This window comes from Mus caroli, unplaced genomic scaffold (genome assembly GCF_978045245.1).
Source record: "Mus caroli unplaced genomic scaffold, Mus_caroli_1 scaffold_1, whole genome shotgun sequence".
NCBI classification, from domain to species: domain Eukaryota; kingdom Metazoa; phylum Chordata; class Mammalia; order Rodentia; family Muridae; genus Mus; species Mus caroli.
This window is the reverse complement of record NW_028227256.1, coordinates 128267866-128293360: the sequence shown is the minus strand read 5'-3', so window position 1 is coordinate 128293360 and position 25495 is coordinate 128267866. Positions and strand designations below refer to the sequence as shown.

Sequence of the window (25495 nt, the reverse complement as noted above, 5' to 3'; positions counted from 1 at the left end):
CCATCCAGTAAAGTGGGTTTCTTAGAAGACTTTGTGCAGAAGAGCTGCTGCTGTATCAGGATTCTGCCAGTCACCTGTTCCCCAGGATGGGGCAGCCTCCAGGCGGGGAAGATTCATAAGGTGGAATCAGGTCCCTTTGTGTGCTGTCCCTGGAGAGGTAGTGCTGATAATCTTGAGGGTCCTGCCCATTGTCCACACTAGAGTCTGAAGTGCTGGACAGCAGTGGGGGCCTGGGCAGTCTTAGGACAATGAGCAGGAAATGGGCACAAAGACAGAGACTCCTGGGTTGTGAGTAGTACCGTGTCTTTGAGACACAAAGCTAACAACTAGAAGGAGCAACTGGAGGGACAAGCTTCAACATTGTAACCCCATTCATCCCTGTGTTCCACCACAGCCTGAAACCTTCCGAGGCTGGCCGAATCACTCAGGACAGAGATACATTTGAACTGCATTCCAGCTTAGCACAGGTGCTCTTATCATTCTGTTCTTAGCTCACTCTAAAGGCTGGAAGTCAGCTGCCATGGGGTGGGGCTTGCGTTGATGGGAGGTGTGAGCTTATAGTTGGCCCAGGCTTGAGTGGGAAGGGGGAGGTGATGAGATGGGTTCACCAGAGTGTCATCCTTGTCAGAGCATGCCCATCCAGCTGCAGAGGCTGAGATGGCTCTCTCCCGGGGAGACAGGGAGAGAGGGAAAGGTGGAAGAGAGAACAAAGAGTTGAGAGAGGCTCTAGCATCTTGGCAGACATACTCTTCTCTCAGTCACTCCTGCCATCCCGAGTGTATCATCCATGGAAATTCCAGATGCCAGGTGCTCAGGAGGAAGTATGGGAACCAAATGGGTCCTCACAGGGCAGTCAGGGTCTCTGTGTGAAACATGGTCCCGAACATCTCCTGCAGAGATCACAGGAAGGATGGGTGAGGGGAGAGAACTAGATCTGCTGGAATTAGAGTGACTGCAACCAAGAAGTGACTATGTACCACGGGCCAGGATGAAGCACCCCGAGACTGTATTTGCTGGTGAGCAGGGGAGAGGCAGGCTAGCATAAGACATGAACTAATACTGGGTGACGGGAGAAAGGGCTAGTAGCATCTAACTGTGAATTGTGTTCCTCCCAACCATGCTGTGTGTGGTCTTTGGGACTTTCTTCTCCAGTGTCAGCTCTGCTTTTTTAAGAATTAACACCAGTGTCAAGACTAGAGAAGCTGTATCATTTCTGTCCCATCTAGGTCTTTAATTCTTCTTCTTCTTTTTAATGTGCTGGAGTTCTAAGAGAGCTCATGAGTGAGCCTGTTAGCTCTCAGGTCGCTCTTGCTCTCAGCACTCAGGGGGCCATGGAACTCAAACAAGGAAAGGCTGGGAAGGGAGATAATAACAGTCTGATATTAATAGACTCCAGGCCATATTTCTCTAAATGTAGTCACCTGCTTTCTTTAATTCAGGCCACTAGAATGGTGATACATTCCACAAGCCCCAAGAGGACAGAAGCAGCTTGTATTGCATAGCTTCTAGTTTTAAATGCCTATCCAACAATAACTCCTACGTGCCCCCAAACGTCATCTGATTCTCCCAGTATGCAGTTTCTAAAGAACGGGGGCCTTTGTTCATTGCTGCATATGCCCACCTGCAACAGTGTCAGGCAAGCGGGAGGTGTTCCCAAAACACCTCATGAATTAGTGAAAGATGAGTAGCCCCTCCTGCCAGTCTTGCAGGGCACATGTTTACCAAAAATGACTCTTATTTTACAGATAATAACAACAGGCCCAGTGGTCTCATGGAGGCATCTACAATCACAGGCTTGGCACACTGGAGAGTTAAGAATAGATAGCAATTCTTAGCCAGGCATGGTAGCACAAGACTTTAATCTCAGTTCTCCAGATGCAGAAGCAAGTGGATCTCTATGAATTGAATGCCAGCCTGGTCTACAAATTGAGTTCCAGGACAGCCAGGGCTACACAGAGAAACCCTGTCTCAGAACAAACAAACAAACAAACAAACAAACAAACAAATGATCCCCCCATAACAATTCCCTAGGACTTGTTACAGAGGCTACCTCATTCCATAGGATACCCCTGCCCCTGTGTGTATTGATTCCATAGGATACCCCTGCCCCTGTGTGTATTGATTCCATAGGACACCCCTACCCCTGTGTGTATTGATTCCATAGGATACCCCTGCCCCTGTGTGTATTGATTCCATAGGATACCCCTGCCCTGTGTGTATTGATTCCATAGGATACCCCTGCCCCTGTGTGTACTGATTCCATAGGATACCCCTGCCCCTGTGTGTATTGATTCCATAGGATACCCCTGCCCCTGTGTGTATTGATTCCATAGGACACCCCTACCCCTGTGTGTATTGATTCCATAGGATACCCCTGCCCCTGTGTGTATTGATTCCATAGGATACCCCTGCCCTGTGTGTATTGATTCCATAGGATACCCCTGCCCCTGTGTGTATTGATTCCATAGGATACCCCTGCCCCTGTGTGTATTGATTCCATAGGACACCCCTACCCCTGTGTGTATTGATTCCATAGGATACCCCTGCCCCTGTGTGTATTGATTCCATAGGATACCCCTGCCCTGTGTGTATTGATTCCATAGGATACCCCTGCCCCTGTGTGTACTGATTCCATAGGATACCCCTGCCCCTGTGTGTATTGATTCCATAGGACACCCCTACCCCTGTGTGTATTGATTCCATAGGATACCCCTGCCCCTGTGTGTATTGATTCCATAGGATACCCCTGCCCTGTGTGTATTGATTCCATAGGATACCCCTGCCCCTGTGTGTACTGATTCCATAGGATACCTCTGCCCTGTGTGTACTGATTCCATAGGACACCCCTGCCCTGTGTGTATTGATGCTAAGAAGAGTCACTATTAAAAGACAGGCGACACCTTGCCACCTTCACGGTTACAGCTCTGAGCTGGAGGAGACAGCCAGCAAACACCTGAGATGGAAGCAGGACGTCTCTCCTCCCTCTCCTCCCTCACCTTTTGCCCCTCTACTCACCTGTTCTAAGTCCCAATAGCCGGGACCTTCCTCTTCTGAGTCATACAAGGAGAACTCAGCGTCCCCTGGAGCCTGAAGGGAAGGAAGCGGGTGCAGGATGAGCTCAGAGATCAGAGCATCAGTGGATGCACGGTGGCAGGAAGGGGGCAGGCTCTAGAGGACCCCATGTTTCCTCCTTTCCCATCTCTGGCCCTCCTCTGCCTCATGAAACAGCACAGCTAGAGGCAGACGTGCACAAGGCCTGCCCCCTTGTGAGCATCATAGGCAAGGAGGTGCAGATTGCTTGGCCTTGGGATTCCTTTTCTTTGGAGTTCTATAAAGGCAGAATATTCAAACTCCTTTTGCTGGCTTTCTCCTTCACTGCACTATTGTAAGGAGTGTGTATGCAGTGTGTGTGTGTGTGATTTATAATAGATAAGCAGAGAATGTATGCAATATAAATTATTTACAAATATTTAAAAAAGGGTGCGAGAGATGGCTCAGTAGGTAAAGGTACTTGTCACCAAGCTGAGGAACCCAAGTTTGATCCCCAGGACCCATATGGTAGGACAGGGATAGGTTGTCCTCTGGCCTCCACATGCATGACATGATGTGTTTGTCTATACACACATATATGCACATTAAATAAATGCAAAAGACTGAAACCATATATTACACTTAAAGTGTAATAATTGGATATCATTGGTGTAATGACAAATAACAAGGACTCTGAAGAGTCCCGTGGATACCCATGGGAAGAGATACAGTGACAAAGTGTGGAGCAGAAACTGAAGGAAAGGCCATTCGGGGACTGTCCCACCTGGGGATTGATCCCATATACAGTCACCAAATCCATACATTATTGTGGATGCCAACAAGTGCTTGCTGACAGGAGCCTGATATAGCTGTCTCCTGAGAGGCTTTGCCAGTGCCTGGCAAATACAGAAGTGGATGCTCACAGTCATTCATTAGACTGAGCACAGGGTCCCCAATGGAGGAGCTAGAGAAAGGACCCAAGGAGCTGAAGGGGATTGCAGGCCCCTAGGAGGAACAACAATATGAAATAACCAGTAACCCCAGAGTTCCCAGGGATTAAATCACCAATCAAGAGTACATAAGGAGGGACTCAAGGTTTCAGTTGCATATGTGGCAGAGGATGGCCTTGTGGGACGTCAATGAGAGGAGACCTTGTGAAGGCTCTATGCCTCAGTGTAGGGAAATGCCAGGACAGGGAAGCGGGAATGGGTGGGTTAGTGAGCAGGGGGAGGGGGGATGGGATAAGGGGGTTTTCAGAGGGGAAACGAGGAAAGGGGATAACATTTGAAATGTAAGTAAAGAAAATATCTAATAATAAAAAGAGTCCCTGTGGACAAGGCTCACGAATTAGAAAGGTCCCTAGTTTTCCAGGACCTGCAGGTGAAGGGTGGCTAGGTCAGACTCTTCAGATTTCTGAAATTTTATACAGAATTATTTATGTCTTCCTCTCATACCACTCACTGAGCTAGTAAATTAAATGCTGAGAGGCTGAGACAAAACTCAGTTTCTCCATTCACCCTAGCTTGAAATTTCCAAGCCAGGGCACCCACCACCATTACCAAAAAAGTGAAGGTGGTGGGGGGCGAGACAGCATATATAAGTCGCAATCAATAACATCAAATCTTTATGTCAGATGCATAATTACCACTTAATCCTAAACAGAAACAAGCCTAGTGTGGCAGGCAATGGTTGGCGGTGCCATTCTATAGACAGGGACCCGAGATTCAAAAGAATGAGATGGCAGAATTGGTGTTGGAACTTAAACCATCTCCAGTTCTTTCTGATGTCCGTTTGTCCTCCTGCTTGTGAGAGCTGGAACCTAGGATTCTCTAGGCGTGAAGACTTACCCCGTGGAAGTTGCGGTCTGGGGTCTCTCTAGCATTTGCCTGGGCAAAGAGGACTGCATCGTGGATGCTGGGGAACACGTGACTGCGCTGTACACACCCATCTTCAAAGACACCTCCGTGGCTGATGTCATTGTACACCTGGGCTGTAAGGAGGCAGGTAACAGGAAAAGATAACTAACAGCCTTGGTGGATTGGAGTTGGTGGGAGGGGCTGGTGGGGGAAAGCAGACAATTGGCCCTGCAGTATCAGTTCTGGACGGCAGAGGGCAGTCTGAGCCCGACCATGCTGAACTCTCAATCCAGCGCAGAAGGAAGTGGTTGGATTTGAGATGTTGTTGCTTGTCAAGGAAAGGTTAATACATCCACGTGGAAATGGCTGCCAATTCCAGCCCGCAAGGCTCAGTCTTCCTCTTTCCTCAAACTTCCAACATGTGGCTGAGCCCTTACTCTGATCACATTCTGGAGATGGTTTTTTGGGGAGTGGTCACGGGGTAAGAGTTATGAATGTGCTCTTTATGGGACCCTTGAAGAGCCCTGCTGGGTGGCATCTGGATGTGTATGCATCCCTTTCGTATTTCTCTCGGGTCTCTGTGTGTTTTTTGCCCTTGGCATATGTGCAAATGCAGCGAGTGTCCTTTGCTCGGAGGCATGTCCTTGAGGCTGCTTAAAGCACCCTTTGGAGACAAGTCTCTGGGAAGTCAGGGCATGTGGGTTTTCTGTGCTAATACAGATCCATGAACCTTCTGATTTGGAAAGGATCCCAAGTTCAACCAGTTGACCCCCGCCCGATTTTTTTATGTATGGAAATGAACCCCAAGATGGAGAAAGTGATTGGCTGGCTAGGCTCGGCATACACACAAACTAGGGTGAGCAGAATATAATTCTATCTACTCTCAATGGAATGAACATACCCTGCCCACAGGATGCTCACCTGCTCACCCGTCCCCACTGCTTCCCTTTCCAGCCTCTGGTCCCCTAAATGCCCACCTGACCCCCAGTTTTCTTACCGTGGATGTTTACCAGGAAGATCTGGACTCCGATCTTCTCATAGGTGGAGCTTAGCTAGAGGAGTTGGGGAAGGGAGGGGAAGGAAATGGGAGAAAAGAAAGGAAAGGAATGTTTTGAGTGGGTCTTAAAAATGACTCACGAAACACACTTCAGAGGGGAAGCCAAACAGACAAGCAACTCTGAGGGCCCTGGCAGCCACAGGCATGAGTGGCAGAGAGCACCCTAGGTCTCTCTGGAGTGTTGGCCCAAGGCGCCTCTGAGGAGTGGGGCGGAAATGGGGCTCTGCCAGTGTGGCAGACACTTCAAGTTACCATGACCTGTTTTAAGGGCCAGACCTTTGCTTTCAGTGTTCAGAACCAAGGTTCCATGAGACAAGCTTTTAGTGAAGGTCTCCACCTCACTGTCCAACCTAGAGAAGTCAGTTGAGCCTCAACACCAGAGAAGGGCCCTCACTGTCCTGCCTGGTAGTGACACCAACTGCTTTGAGCCCCTCTGCTCTCCTCGATTGCCTCCACTGGGGCCTCTTTGAGGCTCGCTGTCAACCTGGCATTGGCAGGGCCACTGAAGAGTGATCAGAGTGACCCTTGTATTCTTGGCATCCTCAGGCTGCCTGCTCGACCTATGTGTTAGTACACAGCGGGTACTATGGTGTCTTCTCTCTTGGCTTCAGTAGTGAGTGTGGGCAGCAGGACCAATGGCCTCAGTCAGAGGACCCAAGGTGTGGTCTGGGACTGATAAGTTGATAAAGAATGCAGGATGGTCTTGGTGGGTGTACTGAAGCTCAGGGAACTCACTCCAATGCTTCAGTGTCCTCAACTTGCACTGAAGAGTGTGTCCACTCTGTTTGCATTGGGGGCAAGGAGCCCTAGGGTCTGGAACCTCCCTCAGCTGGTTCAAATGAGGGCCTGGAGGGAAATGGACAGGAGTTGTCCACACAAGCTCCTCCCACCCTACGGGGCCTCACCTTGGCTAGAGCTTTGATGCCCATCAAATCCACAAAGCTGACTCCACTCATGTCAAGGATGAGAGTGTGGAAGGTGACAAAGGGTGGCACGCTGGCTAGAGTGTCACTAGCCTCCTGGGGGGACCGAGTGGAGGCGGGCAGCTCACATGCAGCAGCTGTGGAGGCGTCTGGACTGAAGGTGATGTAGGATATGTGAGCCTCAGCCGCAGGAGCTTGGTTGTTGTTGGGGTCAGTAGAGGGAGCACTTTCAAAGTCCTGTTGGAGTTCCTGTAGAGAGACCGTCTGTGGGTGGAAAGGGGGGGCAGTCAGGACCTTGGCACTGAACGCCAAGCAGAGGCAGGAGGGCAATGTCCCAGCTTGGTGGTGAATACGGGCTTCTCCTAAAGCCTCTTCCTATGGAGGCCTGCAGGCTTGTCTCTCCCAACCCAAGTGGCAAGAACCTGAAGAAGAAGCCTGAAGCCTTGGCTGCTCTGCTCAAGAGTAATCAGAGAGAGAGAGAGAGAGAGAGAGAGAGAGAGAGAGAGAGAGAGAGAGAGAGAGAGAGAGAGAGAGAGAACAAGGGAGAGAGAGAGAGAACAAGGGAGAGAGAGAGAAAGAGAACAAGGGAGAGAATAAGAGAGAGAATGAGAGCAGGGCTCCCATTGCATTTGCCCATGTCTGCCTGCTTCTCCTATACTTCTATTCTCACACAGCCTGGCCACCTAGAAAATTCCCACTGAAGATGGGGTGCACTGGTACCCAGGAGCTGACAGCCTTCCCCTAGAAGAGTGACCATCAGTGTTCCCAGCAAGTGCTCCCAGAGACTTCCTGCCTCCCTCTCACGGTGCTGCAGGCTTGGAGTCAGGGTCAAGTTAAGAATGGGCCTAGAGCTGGTCCAGGCCACAGTTCACCTTGGTTTTCATGAAGAGGGACTTTCTCTGCTGTGTGGGTATCGCCATCCTCTTCTCCTGCTTCCGGAGATATTTCTGCTTGGCGAGTAATACTTTCTGGGGGTCCATACCTGTCTGTGGGGAGAGGACCAACAGCAATCTCGACCTGTACCTCTGTGGGATGGCCTGCCCTTGGCGCCTAGCCCCTCTCTGCTTCCATCTTCTGGTCACTCTCTCTTCAGCCCTTCTGGTCAGCAAGGACGGAGGCTTACCTTGGCAATGACTTTTTGCCTGAAGATCTCTGAGTTGGCAAAGTAGAGAGGGGAGCAGTAAGTGACAATCTTAACTCCCGCAATTTCCTGGGCCTGTGACAGAGAGACTGAGCTCAGGTCACAGAGCTCAGTGAGGAGGGGACAGAGTGACGGAGGGAGGTTCTAAGCTTGAATCACGTACCCTGTTGTAGGTCTTGGGGTTCACATAGATGTCCGTGTCCATGACCTGGGCCAGTGTGGAGCCATTTCGACTAGAGGAAGAAGAGGAGGGAGGGGAGCATGGATGGATGCTCACACGGTAGAGCCATGCTAGTGCTGGATCAGAACTCCTGCTCTTTGCTTTTTTTAAAAATATTTATTTATTTATTTTATGTATATGAGTCCACTGTACTGTCTCCAGACACCCTAGAAGAGGGCATCAGATCTCATTACAGATGGTTGCAAGCCACCACGTGGGTGCTGAGAACTGAACTCAGAACCTCTGGAAGAACAGCCGGTGCTCTTAACCTCTGAGCCATCTCTACTTCTCTGGGACTCCTGCTCTTCTGTAGGCTTGTTAGTCTTTCTGCCCTGGTCTGATGTCTGTGGCTGGTCTACCACTAGGCATGTTTTGAAGTGGCCCCCAGGCTAGGCTCAGGGGAGAAGGAAGAAGAGACCTTAGGTGCGAAGCCAGTAAGTCCCTGGTTCTGAGTTTACAGGAAGGCAAGGTTTCTCCAACACTCAGCGCCATTGTTGCCCACTCAGCTCCTCTGTGGCAGCCTCGCCTGCGCTGATGGCTTCTTTTGGAAGAAGAGCACAGAGCCCATCCTCTAACCTAGTGTTCCCCGGGGTAGGGTCCCATTTGAGCTGAGGTTCTCAGTGTTTCTAGAGGGGTGGTGGGTTTCACTCACTCTTTCCTGTCTGCTTCTGCTCATCCTCGGTCCTCTGAAACCATGCTGGTTTGCTCTGAGGTTTTAGGGTACAGAAATTAGGTAGCTTAGTCTATGCCCACTGTCCTGGCTGGGCTATGTTCTTCTGAGGTCTGGTAGCATGTCCCTGTGCTGGGCCCAGAAGGCAGAATGTACAGTGTGCTATGTATGCTAAGTCTTGGCATGGGAGACCCCTTGCAGACTGGTCCAGCAACCCCATACTGTGCCTGGGAGGGATGGGGTTGTCACTTACAACTGGGTCTGGAAGATCACAACCAGGATGGAGAAGGCTACACCCACTGCGACACCGTAGGGCAGGCTCAGGAAGAACGAGGAGAGGAAGCTCACCACCCAGACACACTGTGAGGAGAAGGATGTCAAAGGCAGCCTGGGGTGAAAAACTGCCTCTTTCAGGAAGTCCTCAGGATTAGTCAAGGTCCTGGTCGCCCTGCCCAGCTCAGATCTCTTCTTCTGCTCTGGCTTAATTTATGCAGTGAGTCACGTACTGGTGCTTTGTTTTGTTTGCCTGCTTCTCTTACACCAAGTGCAGCTCATGACCTTTTTTCCCCTCCAGAGCCAATGATTGGATACAGGGCCTCATATACCAGACAAGTACCCTACCATTGAGCTCCACCCCCTACCTTGGTCTAGTTTTAAAAATAGAAATCTAGCCTTCTATTTTAATAGAATACAGAAGTGTGAGCAGAGAGGGCACATGAGCAGAGTAAGACGAGCGTGCCCCCGGGTCAGGTGCACCCAGGTTCAAAGCCAGGAGAGCCAGTTTCCTAGTCCACACAAGGGAAAATGAAGTCCACTCTGCAAGAAGACCGGGGTGGGTGTCAGAGAGTCACTGGTCCTAGACTTGCAGTGTGTTATGGATGTGAGCTCTCTTCCTATCTAACAGCGAGGTGTCCATGCTTTGATAGGAACTCAGCTCCTGAACAGAAATTGTGGGGCAGGTCTCCTGGTCGGGTGCGCTCTCCCTTACGGGCCTTCAGGGAGCTTCTAAATGGCTCTAAAGCTGTGCTTCTCAACCTTCCGAATCTGTAACCCTTTAATACAGTTCCTCAGGTTATGGTGACCTCCAACCATAAAATTAGTTTGTTGCTACTTTAAAACTATAATTTTGCTACTGATATCATCTGATGTATATAGTGTATGATGATGATACATTAATGACACATTAATGATACACATGATGATAATCATAATGTAACTATTTGATATACGGGATATCTAATATGTGACCTCTGTGAAAGGACCGCTGGATTCCCAACAGGGGTCATTACCCACAGGTTGAGACTTGCTGTTAAAGGGGGTCAGTCTCTGTGGGGAATTTCTGTAGAAGCCCACTGATTTCTGTAGAAGTCACATGACAGCATCACATGGCTACAAGGGACTACGGCCAAAGCCAGGAGATGGATGCCAGGTGGTAAAAGCCGATCCTTGGGAATTAGCTGGGAATTAGAGCATTTAGTTTCTTCCTGTCTCCTCCACTCACTGGGAATCCCCAAAGGGACCACACATTTTCTAACTTTAAAGACTTCCTTCCCTCCATGGTGCAGGCAAGCCTCTGCCTTCTAGAGGCAGGACAGCCCAGGAGTCTGGAGCCCAGCGGGGAGTTTCCAGCTAGACCCTGGCACTTGCTTCCTCCACCGCTTCTGCTGTTCTGAGCCTGATTTTTGTCATCCTCACTCGTGTTTATGGGCTATGGTGGGTGGGCTAAGGTAGAAACAGGACAGCATTGTCACAATGCAGGAACTTTTATCAGTCCTGCCTGTGAAGGCACAGCTGCAGTATGAAGTCACACTCGAAGGATGTTTACGTAGTATGGTGCGTTCCCATTGTGATTTAGTTAACCTCAGAGCCAGTATATAATGCAGAGCACAAGTTCATCTCACAAACAAAGGAGGAAGTAGAACCCTAGAGAAGCCTAGAAACTTGCTCAGGCGCCTGGTCTTTATGCTCTAAGCTTTTTTTTTTTTTTTCTTCCCTCACAGAATGATCATTTTTTAACTGGAGGGGGCACAGTAAATTATAAAAGTCGTAGATACTAAGTTTTGTTGATGACGCATGTAACCCAGACCACATGCCGTTTGCAAGTATGAACCCATCTTCTTCATAAGCCATCCCAAAGTGGAGAGAGCACGCGTCTACTTCAGAGGTGCGGAAGCTGAGGGCCAGGGAAGTGAAAGAATTTGCTATTGGCTACAGAGCCAGGGAGTGGTTGAACAAAGAGTGCCTCTCTCCACAGCTTGGCTTCTCAAGCCCTGGGGACTGGGGAACAGCAGGCTAGAGCTGCAGGTTACAAGAGGGCAGGACCCCCCCCCCCAACACACACACACACATGCACACACTTACACAGTCTAGCTTACTCTTCCTCCAGAGGTAGTAGGGGTCAGTGAGCTGCTTCAGGGAGTTCTTGAGATTGACAGCGATCAGGGCACCTAGCACAGCCTGGAGAAGCAGAACATTGCTACATGTCATTTGAGATATCCCCATCACCCTGGCCTTCCTACACACGCCTGACCCTGGAGTCTGGCAGGGCAAGGCAAAAGTTCCAGAATTCTTTCCCCAAATTTCTTCTCAGTCTCAGGATTGGAAAGTGTAGCCTCTTGAGCCATACACTTCGTTCTGGGCCCAGTTTTACATTTCTCCTCTCCTTGCATCCTTGAATGGCTCACACCTTAACATCTTTGTGAGAGGCTCCGAGGGTGCCCTGAAATACCAGATACCTTGCCCACTATTCTCCTGCCTAGGAATAAAACTCCCAGAAAGCTGGAGGTTGAAATCAGTAACACACAGTGAAGTCAGTCCTACCCAGCAGCCGTCTCACCGACAAGCCAGACAGTCAGCTTCAGTCTCCCCCTCACCCATACAATGGAGGGATAAAATTTACATAATTTACTTCGAAGGATAACTAACGGAAACCAAATGTGACAGTGATGGCCAACCAAGCGCTACTCCCACTCATAGGGATTGTTTTGCTGCAGGCTGTCACTGTTCCCCCAGTCTCCCCTCTCAGTTGGGCTCTTACCTTGGGGAGAGGATACAGATAGGATCCCAGGACCAGCATGGTGACCATGACCACCAGAGACACACACAAGCTGGCCACCTAGTCAGGGAAAGAGCTGGGATGAGTGGGTTTGTGGGCCTTGTGACTTGGCTGCTTCCCAGCTGATCATTGGGTAGAATGGAAGCTAGCTAGGTAAGGCTGGCATGCCCATGGCCCCTGAACTTCTCAGGGACAGTTTACTCTGTTTTCTCTCCTACCCCTATCCCTGAGACAAAGCTCACCTGGGACTTCCCTCCAGCCCCATCCACAGCCAGTGTGACCGAGAGAGCGCAGCAAATGACATGGATCTTGAAAAAGGAGCCGAAGAAGTTGCTACAGCCCAGGGCAATCATCTCCTGTGGAGAGATAGCAGGGTTGGTTGGTAGGGAGTGGGGCTGACCTGTAGTCAGTCAGCTGTGTGAGGAGGGCCAGGGGCCTACGGTTAGGAAGGGCCAGTAATGCCGTACAACCATAAGCACTCAAAAGGTTAGCCTCATGGCTCGGGAGATGGTTCAGCAGGTAAAATATTCCGCATGGGCATGAGGACCTGGGTTCAGACCTCCAGCTCCTATGTGAAAAAGTTAAACATGGGATCCCAGTGCTGAGGAGGCTGAGACAGGAGGATTCCCAGAGCTTATGGGTTAGACAATGTAGCTTAGTCAGTGAGCTCTAGTTCAGTGAGGGACTCTGTCCCTCCCTCCCCCGAAAAGGTTGGAAAGTGAGAGAGGAAGACATTAAATGGTATCCTCTGGCCTCCATAGGTAGCACACACATACATGTATATGAATGCATATATATGTGCATATACATGTGTGTGCTCATGAACATGTAAGCTTTCTCCTAAGACTCCCCACACATAAAAGAAAGAGAGAAAGGAAGAAAAAAGAAAGAGAGAGAGAGAGAGAGAGAGAGGAAGGAAGGAAGGAAGGAAGGAAAGAAAGAAAGAAAGAAAGAAAGAAAGAAAGAAAGAAAGAAAGAAAGAAAGAAAGAAAGGAAGGAAGGAAGAAATAAAGAATTTAAAAATAAGGGGTCAACCTCTTAGGTCTAATTCCCTATCCCTTACTGCTTCACATCAGGACAGAGTCCCAAGACATCTTCTTCTCTCCTCTGGGAGGGGCTGGGGCACCTCCTATATGCCAGGCAGGGACTCTACCACTGAGCCATACCCCCAACCTCCTTAGCTGTCATTAATAGGATTCTGTGGGCCCGTACCCCTGAGCCCTGCCAGGGGCAGCTGGAGATACCTGGTTAGAATCCACATCATAGCCATGCTTGCTGGCCAGGGTCCGGCCCATAGCCAGATTGATGACATAGCCCACAATTGCCAGGGAGAAGGCTGTGCCCACCATGTCCTTCCACTGCGAAACCATCGGTGCCACCGGAGTGGGAAACCTGCCAAGGATCCAAAAGAGGCAGGGCCCAAGGGTATGAGAAGGAGGGGAGCTGAGCTCCCTCCATATGCCAGGGTCTTACTTGTATGGCCTGTACCATGTGATCTCGATCGTAATCAGAGGGCTGGTTCTATTGCTCTTGATTTTTAAAGAAGGAAGCCAGGGCTTAAGAGACCTAACTTCTCCCAGTCAATAAGCCGTCAGATGGGAAGGCTTCATTGTGCTCAGATCCTGAACTCTTTGTACATACTAGTTTTCAGACCTATAGACCTCTGGGGCTGTGAGGTGTTGCCTCCTCCCTCCCCTCTTCCAGCTCTGTGGGGCAAGCTTTGCCCTGGTCTTCCTGGGTCCAGCATGCATGCTTAAAGAATTTAGTTGATCTCAGTAGCTACCTCTCTGCATGGATAAAGAATGTGCATTACAGCAAAGTGAAAAGCCGGTGATGGGTGGACCAGAGAGAGACTGTATTCAGTACACAAAACTTATGGGGACTGGGGAAGGTTGTCTCCTTTAAGACCCACTTTCCATAAAATGGTCAGTCTGGGCTGGTTATGTGGCTTTTCTGAGTCAGGGCCATATAGTTTCTAATGAACGTTAGAGCTGCTCATTCGCTCCCCGGCTCAGGTGGAGAATGAGGTGCAGTTGACCGCTGATGATCTGGACTCACCCTTGTCGGATCTCCCCCACAATCTGCATGTGGTATTTTTTTGGCATCTTGCAGCTCCCAGAGATAGCGGTTGCAACTACCACCTGTAAATCCCAAAGTGAAGAACGGATATTGGCTCTTACTTAGGGCTAGGTCTGAGCTCTTTCTTATATCTTTTCCCAGATCCCACTGTCTTAGGGGAGTGTGTGTATGAGATAGATAGCCCCAGGAGTCACATGGTGGGGGGTCACATAGTGGCCATAGAACACACTCACATGAGACTTCTGGTCCCGCTGGCTGCCAGTGGAATGGGCAGAGGGATGGACAAGGGCTCTTTTGCTCACATCCCTCCTCCCATCCTGACCCCATCCCCAGGCAGGAGGGCTCCTCACCACAATCATCTCTGTAGGGATGGGGAAGTGGATCTTGTGCATGTACCGAGCGTTGAGTTCCTTCACCAGCACCAGGAAGACACCGCTGACCAGGGCAAAGATGAGCGAGGCGATGTTGGTGTGGGGGAGGTTTTTGCAAATGTCTATGAAGGTCTAGGGGAGAGAGCATCACAAGCTCTCATCCTTTCTTCCCATACTGCCCTGCCCTTGGGTGCCTGGCCCAGGGGAGAGATGCCGCTGGAGACATACAAAGGCAGAACACAACCCTGGCTGTGAATACCATCCCATCTCCAACTACCCTCTCCCACAGGGTACATCAGGAGCGAATGCTAAGATAGCATCCTTTCTTATATTTATTCACGTGTGTGTGTGTCTAAGTAGATGGTGCATGTGTGTGCAGGTGCCTGGGGAGGCCAGAAGAGTGTCAGATTGCCTAGAGCTACAGTTATAAGGGGTTAAGATCCACCTGATGTGGGAGCTGGGGACTTGAAGATGACGTATTTTCTTTTCCTTATCAAGAGTTTAAGCTAAAAAAGCAGGATTTCCCAGGTAAAGGAGTTGAGACATTGGAATGGGGGTCTCCTTTTCTGCAGGGATTGACCACAGAGAGCCCCAGTGAGTGTACGAGAATCTGTGTTAGACCCCTTTCCCACAAGGAGAACCCCTTGGGTTCCTCTCTACAATGGCCCAGGCAGCTAAGGATGTGAACTCTGCTCCCACCCTGCCCCTCCCTGGAGGGTGTCTCTAGACTCACAAAGACGATGGAGCCGGGGCCTGTATAGGAGGGGATGGTCAGACCAAAGATGTACTTGAGCACAGAGATGAGAATCTGCAGGCCAGCGGCTGTCATGAAGCCCCGGATAAAAGACTCCGAGAGGTAGATGGCAACAAAGCCAAACTGCATGCAGCCCAAGGCCATCTGGAAGGAGGAAAGTGACAGGCCATGATGGGTCATCTGCTCCAATGCTTGCCTGACACACAGCCCAGCTTAGAGCCTCATGTAACTCAGAGACAGTAGGGACTCAGGGAGAAGAGGCTCCTGCAGCCTTTCCCTGCCACTCACTATGAGCTGGGTGCCTGCCACCAGACCAAGGTCCCCTCAGTACATAGCCTCTCTGTCACTTCACTAAGTTGGCTTCAATTTCTTCATCTTAAAATAAATGCAGTCCTCCTCCAGTGCCACCTGTTGCCCAACCAAAACTCAAGAGTCACACCGCCTTCCCTCTCACACGCGGCTCACCACAAGCTAATGCTCTTGGCAAAATGTTTCTTCCTTCCACCCCCCATCTCCTTCTCCACAGCCACCACTCTGTCCTTCCTGCCAGGGTCTCTGCAGAATTCCTGCCTTGGGTTTACCTACCTACCATCTTTCTGTAACTGATAGGACCCAAGTTGCTTCCTCAGGGACAGACCACTGACTTTATATTGGGCCCCTGCCTGCCTTTCTAACTTCCTCTGACCTACTGCCCTTGAACCACACTGAACTCCTTGCTGTCCCCTTCCTGGTCAGGCTGCATCGTCTTGGGCCTCCGTGCTCTTTGGTGTAGTTCCCTCTGCCTGGTGCAGCCTTTGTGCCTGTTCATTTAGGCACCGATGAACTTCTGCTCATCTCTGCTTTCTCAGGTCAAATGTCCCCTCCTCTCTGAGGACTTTCCTAGACCCCCATAACCACTTGTTCATGGCTCTGCTGTGCCTCTTATCTCACCATAGCACACAAATTTATCTATTGACAAGGTCACTTCCTCTGTCCCGCTTGGAGCCACTTGTGAACTGGGCTTTTTTTTTTTTTTTTAAACTTATCTTTGTATCCTCAGGGCTTAGCTCAATTCCTGGCAGAGCAAAGCAACCAGAAAACATTAGGTGAGTGATGAGTGAGTGACCGGTCCTCTCTGGAATGGCTGTGAACTTGCACATGGCCACACTACATTTTTTTCATCAACACCAGAGGAACCTCTTGTACTTCTGGTTAGATGGTTGGCTGATGCAGTGTTCCTGAGCCTGGGACTGGGGCAGAGGAGGCTGCGGAGGCAGGAGGGATGCTGGCAGAGATCAGAGTTTCTCTAAGGGGCATCTGAAAGGTTCTAGGTAGACTTTATGATCAAGATAGCTCCATCAAATAAACGGAGGTCGGTGGGTGGTGGGGATGCTAAGCTATTTTTAAGGTCCTTTTTGGCCCTAGCATGGGGAGGACAGCAGAGCTCTAAATCAGCTTTAACAGCACACTGTGGGGTTTGAGGTAGCATTAAGGTGGTCTGCCACCTTCTCCGGTGAGGTCATTGGTAGGGACTACGAGGCTCACCTGGATGACAGCAGTCAGGCAGGCAAGTGTCGCAGACACATGCAGCCTTTCTGCCTCCATGGCTGCTGTGTCCACGTAGGTCTCATTGGTGATGTTGTTGAAGATCTGGAATTTTGACTCTGGGGCCAGCTGCAGACAGATGTTACCCACCAGGATGCTGATAACGGCAAAGGTACCTGTGTTGAAGTCAGAAGTTTGCAGTGTGCCCATGGAAATGATCAAGGGGTCCAGCCCAGAAACATGTGCCAGCTTATTTGAATGGCTCCCTACACTGGTCTCTGCCAGCAGCTGTCTCTAAGCTGCCACAGACACACTTCCCCAGATCGTACACATCCTTGTTAACATTATCTCATTGGATACCAACTCAAATGCAAGCAACAGATCCTGGACCAGAAACTAGCCCCATGTCCAGGGTCTTTTGCTCCATCTCACTAACCACTAGACAACTCCAAATATCCCTGCTGAGAGCAGCCATTTCTCGAATCCATTTGGCTGCAGAGCATATGGTATATCTTGTTCTGTCACACTTTGCCCTCCATCCTGAGGGGGAGATGGAACAGGCTGTGCTGAGAGCTCACATGGGTAAAGTGATTTCTCCAAGGTCATTGAGGACCTAGGATGGATGCAGCAACTGTCCTTTCAGGTAGGATTAACATCAATTCCAAGAGAATGGAGGTGGAAACTGAGCCTCCTTCATCATGCCCTGAGTCTTTGGGGTCCAAGTCATTGCACTTGCCAGAAGGGAGAGACCTTACCTGGCACCATCTGGTGAATACCTCCTAAGAAGAAATAGGTCAGGAGGGGGAAAAAGGAGGAGTAGAGACCGTTGACAGCAGGAAGGTTGGCCAGCAATGCAAATGCCATGCCTGCAGGAGGCAAAAAAAAAAAAAAAAAAAAAAAAAAGAGTGAGGCTTAGCTCTGGAGAGCATCTGGTTCCCAGGGGTAGGGGGTGGAGATGGGGAAAGGACAGGAGGGAGTGGCCAGCTAGGCCTGGCTGAGGGTACTCTCACCTTGTGGCACCTGGATACACCCTCCACTGAGTCCACCCAGCAAGTCGGGGATGATGTAGTCTTTGATCTTGTACTTAGGGAGCCAGGAAAGCACAGGCAACAGCCCAAACACAATGGCTTTGAACTTGGCCGAGGAGCACCTGCAGGAGAGGAGGGCAGGTTGCAGAGAGAGGCTAACACGCCTGTCATTCGGTTCACCCAATCTCAGTGCAGTCAGTATCCCGAGTGCACATCTTGTGCTGCAGGATATCCAGGAGGGAAAGCTGTGTTTTAAACTGGAGAGTCCCCAGCAACACACCCTGGGCGTCAATGCTGGCTCCCCGATTGGGAACCTACGAGGCTTGTCTGCAAACTGTTGATTTTATGGTAGTTCAGCCTTGTTGAGGTGTCAGGTCCTTTTCTCTTTAAATTTCTCAGAATCAGGCAAACTCTGTTGTCCCCATGAAGTGCACGCTGCCAACCTGGTTTCCTCTACCTTTGGTGAATCTAGCATGGGCGTTCACCCCTGGCAAAGCATCAGAGTGAAAAGATGGGAGAGCCATTCCTTGGCCAACAGGGTAAGGAGTATCGATCTCTTCTCTGTTTGTGGAACACCCTGAGATCCTTTCAGGGAAACTCACGAGTAGCCGGAAGGAACAAGGGCTTACAAACCCAAGGGTGACAGCCGGTGGATTGATGACTTGGGGTGGGGGGTAGGTTGCTTTTCTTCTCTCGGGTGAGGGAAAGGCAAAGGCTCTGGGTCCCTCCGGTGACTCACGGTCTGATTAGGCTTCCTTTCCTGCCCCGCACCAATCTTTACTCGTTGCTGTTGCTCAACAATGGTTTCCCTGACACTGGGGCCCTGGATGTCACCCAAGACTGAAACCAACACAGTCAATGCTTTGTATCCTGGAAAGTATAGGCAGATTTTTTTTTCCCTGTCCCGATTAAATATTCTGTAGAACGGCATCTGCAGCAGCCCCTGTCAGCTCAGCCTCTTCTGTGGCTTGTGGTGCTTCTTGCAGCCAAGACATGGTGAACAGTTTGATGCATACTGAAAGCCTTGTGCCAGGAGGTGACAGTCCTGCAGGCGCTCTGTCAGGGTGGCTTATGGCAGAGAAAACTGGACTCACCGGTAGACAGTTGGCTGGAAAGGAATACAACTCACATGCCCAGCCTTCTCGCACCCCTGCCATATGTCAGGTAAAGCAACCTGAAGTCTGAAGGAGGTGCTGGAAAGAGATGCCAGACAACTTATACAGAAGCCTCAGAGGGCAGGACAGAATTGGAGGGAGGGATTAGCTCTCTAGACATTCATTCATTCATGCATGCATTCATTCAACCAGTATTTATTGGAGCACTACCTGTGTGTAAGACACTGTTCAAGGCTCTTGTGCCAACGTCATGGGTAATGTTAGTTTCTGCCTCTCTATGGTTTTAATGATCCCTAAACTTCAGGAATACATCAGATCCTCCATCCCTCCAGCATGCAAACAACTTAAATGTGATCTCATATGACACAGAGACTGGCTGAGCCCATCTGTCTGGGGAGCATAGTTTTGGGGACAGGGCTCAGACACTGGGCACACAGCTCTTGAGTGTCACTGAGCAGAGGTGGAGCCTCCCAGGAGAGGCAGGGCTGAACTAAGATTTTTAGTAAAGACTCCAGTGGGTGATTCCCCGGCCTCAACCAGTTCCACCTGTGGCTCCACTTCAGCTGCTGCCAGTGACCTCAATCCAAGTAACTGAATCAGCTGTTTCCCCAAGGGAGCGAGGGAATGTGAGGCTTGCCAGAAGTCTGAGGACGGGGAGGATGGAGCCTGTGGCCCAGGGTTCTGGGATATGTGTATGGGCCACTGTGTACAGCCTTTTCCTTTGGGTGGGTTGCACAACCCACCACCAGAGCCCAGGGACCTGAGAGTGGGAAGACCCTGAAGGCTAGTGAGGTCCCTTTCAGTACAGCCTAGGAATTTAGGGCCTCCTCTAGGAATTCTTTGAACCAGATGGAAGAAGAGCTATGCAAGAGAGAATGAGGCATGGGAAGATGGTGCCTCGGGTACCCTTTGACACACAAGACATGGGGCACGGAGGAGAAGCTCATATGCCCATTTCCACTCCATGTTGTAGTACATCCAACCACAGGTCATTTGAGGACCCAAGAGAGGTGTGGGAGGACTAGGACTTCAGGGAACCCAGGGCAGGGGTAAAGACACCCTACAACATTCTGAAACAGCTAGCAATTCTTGTTCCCCTCTCCATCCTCCCTAAGGGTCTAATCTTCAGGGTTCAGAATCTTCCCTCCCCCAGGGCTTTCCTAACCCCTTGGTTAGGGGGCTGGTCCAGGAGCCACATTACCTGAAAGTGTTGCGAAGCTTCTCTCCCACGGGGTAGGCACGGTCCTTCTTCTCAAACTCATCATCGAAGAGGGAGAGGGAGTATGCAGCTCTGTCTACCACGTAGCGGGGCCTGGGCTGGTTCATGTCTGGGACATTGACAAGCTTTGGGAGAAGCAGAGTGTGGAAAGGTGAGGGGCATCCCTTCTCAGTGCCAGCTGGGGCCTCCTCTCTCTGGTCCTCACTGCAACAGAGATTTATTCCCGTCTTCCCGCCCCTATTCAGCAAGGTGCCTCCCTTCCTCTGTCAAGTCTTTCCGCCAGACTCACTTCTTTCGACGGCCTTCCTTCTCAGGTACTGATGATACACACACTCGCCCTGGCTGTTTTGCTTGGCACCCAGCACGTGGCTGGCACTCCACACCTGTGACATCACTGTCACTCCCGCTGAACACCAGGCAGAGAGAAGGTGGGAGTACAAGGACAAAAGTCACAGCTGGTTTCCAATATGTTAATCCTATTCCCCTCAGCCCAGGATGGCTCCACAGACTGCTTCTTGCCCCCAGGCCTCTGTTTCCCTGCCAGAAGGGCCCATATCATTCATCCAGTTAGCTTAGAACAAATGGGACAACAGTCTGCCTAGAGGCAGGGGGATGGCCAACGTGACCTCAGGAGGACCTCTGTTGGATAAGACTGTCTGCCCACGACTTCACCAACAGGTTTCCCCAGGAAGGACAATGGTGTGCTTGGGGAAGTCTGCATGGTCGGCTTTGGCTCTCTCCCACAGCTTCCTGTGCCCAGCCTCTCCCCCACCCTTGTGTATGGGTACTTCTCTCCTCCTCACTCTTTGCGCAATTTCACTGATGTTCCAGGAGCTGAGCAGGGCAGATCTTGGTGCCAAGGGCCCTTGGGGCCCAGAGGAGTTCCCTGTGAGAATTGTTAAATCTGTGTGGAGGCCCTCAGGGGAGGAGGTAGACGCGGTGGTTTGAGGGAGGCCCCCCACTTGAGAGGATAGTGTTGAAGATGTGTAACCCCAGAGGGACCCACCCTGCCAGACTTTCTAGGTGAAGGCCTCACGGAGTGGATTAGTGCGTTTGCCTTTATGGAAGAGAATACCAGAAAGAGCTGAAAATCCAGAGACTGGTTCTGGCTATGTTGGAAAGAAGAAAGGAAGGGGTGGCATTGCGTCTCTGAGCCTCCAGCCCCTCATCAGCACAGTGAGGTGGGCTCCTTACTTCACAGGGACATACGTGTGATGGTCAAGAAGGAATTAAGAAAAAGGAGTAGAGGGACAACAACATGAGTGTCTTGGTTAAGGAAGTTGTGTTCCAATTGATTGGTGTACCCAACCTTTTGGTCTGTGGGCAGAGAAAGCCTTCCTTTGGAACATCCAGGTTGGACTGTTAGTGAAACCCCACGATGATACCCACCAGAGGGTAAGGTGGGTGGATGAACCTACCCACAGAGCCCCTGCCCAGCTCCTTGCCTGGTATTTAGTACCTAGCAAATGCTTGTTGAGTGAATCAACCAATGGAGTTTTGGAGGAGACCTGGGCAGAAATGAGTAAGGGCCGTGGTATGTGAGACGTGTAGTGGGAGAAACTCGGATGTGGTTTCAAGAAAACATCCTAAGCTTTAGAGTGACCTGGGTTCACAGGTGTAGCTTCTTCATCCCATAAGTGGGGATAATAACAGTTGTAGTGAGGATTAAGCGAGCTCATGTGTGACACTCATGTGTTTCCTAGGTTCCCAGCAGGTGGCAATGGCAGTGATTATTATTATTAAGATGGGAGGATGCTTTCTTCCTTGTGGGACATGATTCTCCAGCATCCAGTCTTCATGCTCCATGGAGCACCATGACTTCATTCTTCCTCCCAACTTCCCTGGGGGTCTGCCAGGAGCTGGCTTTCTAGCTGGCTTGCTTGGCAGGCTCACTGGGAGCCGGGGGTGAGGAGTCTGATGCCCCAGAAGAACCCATAGTGCCAGGCCTGGCTTCAGGGATGCTTGCAGTGTGCGGAGTGTGTCCCAGACCACCGAATGGACCAAACGAACTGGCCAAATGTTTCAAGGTGCGCTGACTGACAAAAAGCAGAGCCACTTAGAAGAATGGGAGGAGATCTTGCTCCTGTGCCAGCCTGTAGGATGCAGTGGGCTGAAGGGTTGTCCCAGGCCATTTTAAAGGCTCCCTATTCTGCTAGCACACTTTGAGACTGGGCTATCCCATGCTACTATTCCAGATGCCTGTTTGCTCTGTCACTCCTTTCCTGCCACTCGTCTCCATTCCCCAGCCTCCACATTCGGTTTGTTCACCAGTCTATTGCTACTTCCTTCTTTTTTTTTTTTTCTTTTTCTTTTCCTGCTGGTGCATTGACTTGGCCCTGCCCCCACCCTCCCGAAAGCAACATTCTTAGGTGACTTCTTGGCCACCAGCTCTCCTCTTCCACGCAGTACTTATGTCCTGCTCGGAAGCCCCAGTCATCATTTCTGGGAGGACCAAGCCCAGGCTCCTCTCTTTGGCCTTGTGTTGGGTGATCCGGTTAGCTGGTTCCTCTGCCCATGCAGGCAGGTTGTTCACTCCAGACAGGCTTGGGTCTCTCTCCAGAGTTCCTCCTCACCCCAGGTGCTCTGACTCATTGCTGCCTGTCCTTGAGACCGGCTCGAATTCCTCCCCAACCCCTATCCAGAGACCTTTCCCACTCCCCCTGCCGAGGGTGACTACTCTTCCTCTGGGTTCTCCTTCACGGCTACTCTGTAGGTACTGAAGTGGGCTTCTGCCATTCCTGGCTGCCTGTCCAGGAAAATGAGGGAGGAAAGGGACAGGGTTGCCAGCCCTTTAGAAGGCACTGGGTGGGTGACTCAGCATGGTCTCTGCCTCTCTGGGCAAGGCTTCCCTGCAGCCTGAACTCTGGGAGTCCCCAGTGACACAGGCTAACAGAAGGAAAAAGTCCCTTTGCATTTGGTAACTCCAGCCTGCCACTTTCCCGTATCCTCCTTTCCTATTCCAGGACCAGGTTGTTGCAGGGAACCAGGGCTTTCCACAAACCTGTTTATAAAAAGGAGAAACCAGCAGGTGGACCAAGTCAGGGCTTTCTGGCTAGAAGGGGACTTGAGGATGGTGCTGGCTGGAATGAAGGAACTGAGTCATGAAGAACTGCAGATCTGTGTGAACTAGGCCTCTGCTGACTACTCAAATGCTTATGAAGGAAGAGGCTACTGGACTCCCAGGGACAACACTGACCCGGGCTCTCTGATGAGCTCTGCTCAGACAAGACTTCCAGGTTCTGTTTCTCATCTTGAGGACTCTGCCTACGTTCTGCCTCCTACCCTGGCCCCAGCTGGTCCAGCAAGGTGGCAGGCAGAGTCGCTAGTGAAGGCTCAGGGGCATCCCTGGCTCCTGAAGAAGAGGCACCTTCCTCATACTTTCTGTTTTCAGATAGGGCTGGGCATAGCAGGGAGAGTCCCTTCAATCTCAGCCAACCCTTCAGGCCTTGGAAGGGAAAAGGGTGTGAGATCACGGTGAGGAAACCTCAACCTTTTGTAGTAGGGCTTGAGGGGGGTCCTCAGAGTGCTAAGAGAGCCTTCTGATGTTGGGTTGGGTGGGGAGGTGAGAGAGTTTTCAGAAGGCTGGAGGGATGGCTTCAGGGTTCAGAACAGTTGCAGAGGACTGGAGCTCAATTCCCAGCGTCCACATGGTGGCTTACACCCATCCCTAACGCCAGTTCCAGGGAATCTGACAGCCTCTTCTGACTCCGTAGGCACCACACACACAACAAAAGGGAGCAAGATTGAAAGAGGAATCAGAGATGAGATGAATTGATCCCTAGTTAAACACACAGCCCTGATGGGTCAAGTGTTCTGCGGCTGTCGGTCATCGTTGTGTATTGAGCCCTGCCCTATCACGGTGTGAGCCCCTCCACTGGAGGGATTTCAGGTGCTGTGTGACAGTACTGAGGAACAGGAAGGTGACTCTCACTGTGGATAAAAAAGGGAGGGCATCCTGAAGAGCTAGAGGTGGGCTCTTTAGGACTTAAGAGGGTTGGAGAGAGAGAGAGAGAGAGAGAGAGAGAGAGAGAGAGAGAGAGAGAGAGAGAGAGAGATGGTTACACAGACAATTCCTAAACCTGGGCTGGGGAAGGAATGAGATCAGCCTGGCATTGGAGGAATCTAGGGATCTTGTACAGCTGAGGAGCTGGAGAAAGTGACAGATGGACTCTGTGGGGACCCCCTCAAACAAGCTCCTACAAAGGAAAGCTCACTGGGCCCCCTCCCTAGGCCAACCTAGATCTGTGAATCCTCTTAGAAATGCTTGAGGGGTTGAGCTCAACGTGATGCCCAAGGGAATGAGCTGGGGTGCTGGGTCCAGGGAAGCAGTCAATCCTGGCCATTTGTTTTTATCATGACTGTGCCTGGAAGACTCCCTTCCTAGCTAGGCAGCTCACTTGTCTTTCTGTGCCTTCCCCTTTCCTACTTATGCCTATGTTCCAGTCACTGGCCCTCACACTCTAGACGTCTGAGTCTTTTCTGTAGGAGGAGGGGCATTGGGGAACAGAAAGGTGAGCACCTGCCCCTGGATTTCTGTCATGTCTGGAGGTGACCCTGTCACTGGAGCCCAGAGTGACTTCCTTCCTAAGCCCTGGCTGAGGGAAGGGTGCCTCGGGATTGTTCCTTGACACACCTTGCCACGCACTGGGGCAGACCTAGCTTGGCAGATTCCTTATCACAGGACTCTATCTGTCGGATGGCTATGTTCTGGGGAGAGGAGAGGTCACCTTGAGGTTCCCTGGGCTCCGAGGACTTGTTCCTTGCCTTCTTCGTCAGGGGTAACTATCCCGAGAAAGGCAGCCTCTGTCTGGCTAGAGTGGGGACATCAGCTGGTGACAGGAGATCCTGGCTGGAGACTGAGGTCCTGGCAGGCAGAAGGAGGCTGTAGGAGCCTGTGCGTCCCTAAGGCATTTTGAAATGTTCTCTCTTTCAATTGTTTCTGGTGCAAATCTGTAGTCCCTTTCTAACCCCAGGCTGATGCCCTCCTCTCTGTTGTGGAGGAGGATGTCCCCAAGGCAAATGTTGACTCTGTGGATGCTCTGGGACTGCATCCTTTAAAGGGGACTCCCTGTTGGGTGGGAGTCTCAAGTCTCCATTCTGTATCTCCAGGCCCACCCACCCTGCTGCTTTCCCTGTTGAGAACAGATGACCTAGGGCTAAGTTCCAGTAGAGGCCGTAAGGTGAGACACTGAACAGAGTCTAACAGTGAGACCTGTACAAGGTCACAAGGTCCCTAGAAGGACATGGAATAAGATTCTTAGAAGTTCCTGAAGAGACCAGTGATCCCCGAGAATATAGGTCAAAACCGAAGACAGCACTGAGTGAAGTCTGACCTCCCCTGGAGGATTATATCTTTCAAGTCATGACCACGTCACCCTCCATGATTTGGCTCACATCCAGCTGGTCTCCATTCCTTTAGCAAACCTCTAGAGGTCATTTTGTATAGTTTGAGA

The 25495-nt window shown here is 50.8% G+C and overlaps 1 protein-coding gene across 1 annotated transcript; it reads right to left on the bottom strand.

Annotated features, from left to right (window-relative positions):
* Positions 1 to 842: 842 nt before the first annotated feature.
* Slc26a9 (solute carrier family 26 member 9) lies at positions 843 to 20149 on the bottom strand. The gene is made up of 20 exons (XM_021169361.2): positions 20025 to 20149; positions 17691 to 17830; positions 17436 to 17546; positions 16681 to 16856; positions 15136 to 15300; positions 14382 to 14534; positions 14011 to 14093; positions 13197 to 13344; positions 12195 to 12308; positions 11935 to 12012; positions 11259 to 11354; positions 9151 to 9257; positions 8171 to 8240; positions 7990 to 8082; positions 7739 to 7852; positions 6849 to 7130; positions 5884 to 5938; positions 4878 to 5020; positions 3016 to 3087; positions 843 to 890 (listed from the first exon to the last, which is right to left on the bottom strand). The coding sequence occupies exons 1-20, from the start codon at positions 20147 to 20149 to the stop codon at positions 843 to 845; spliced, it is 2373 nt and encodes a 790-aa protein (XP_021025020.1).
* Between the last annotated feature and the right edge of the window lie 5346 nt (positions 20150 to 25495).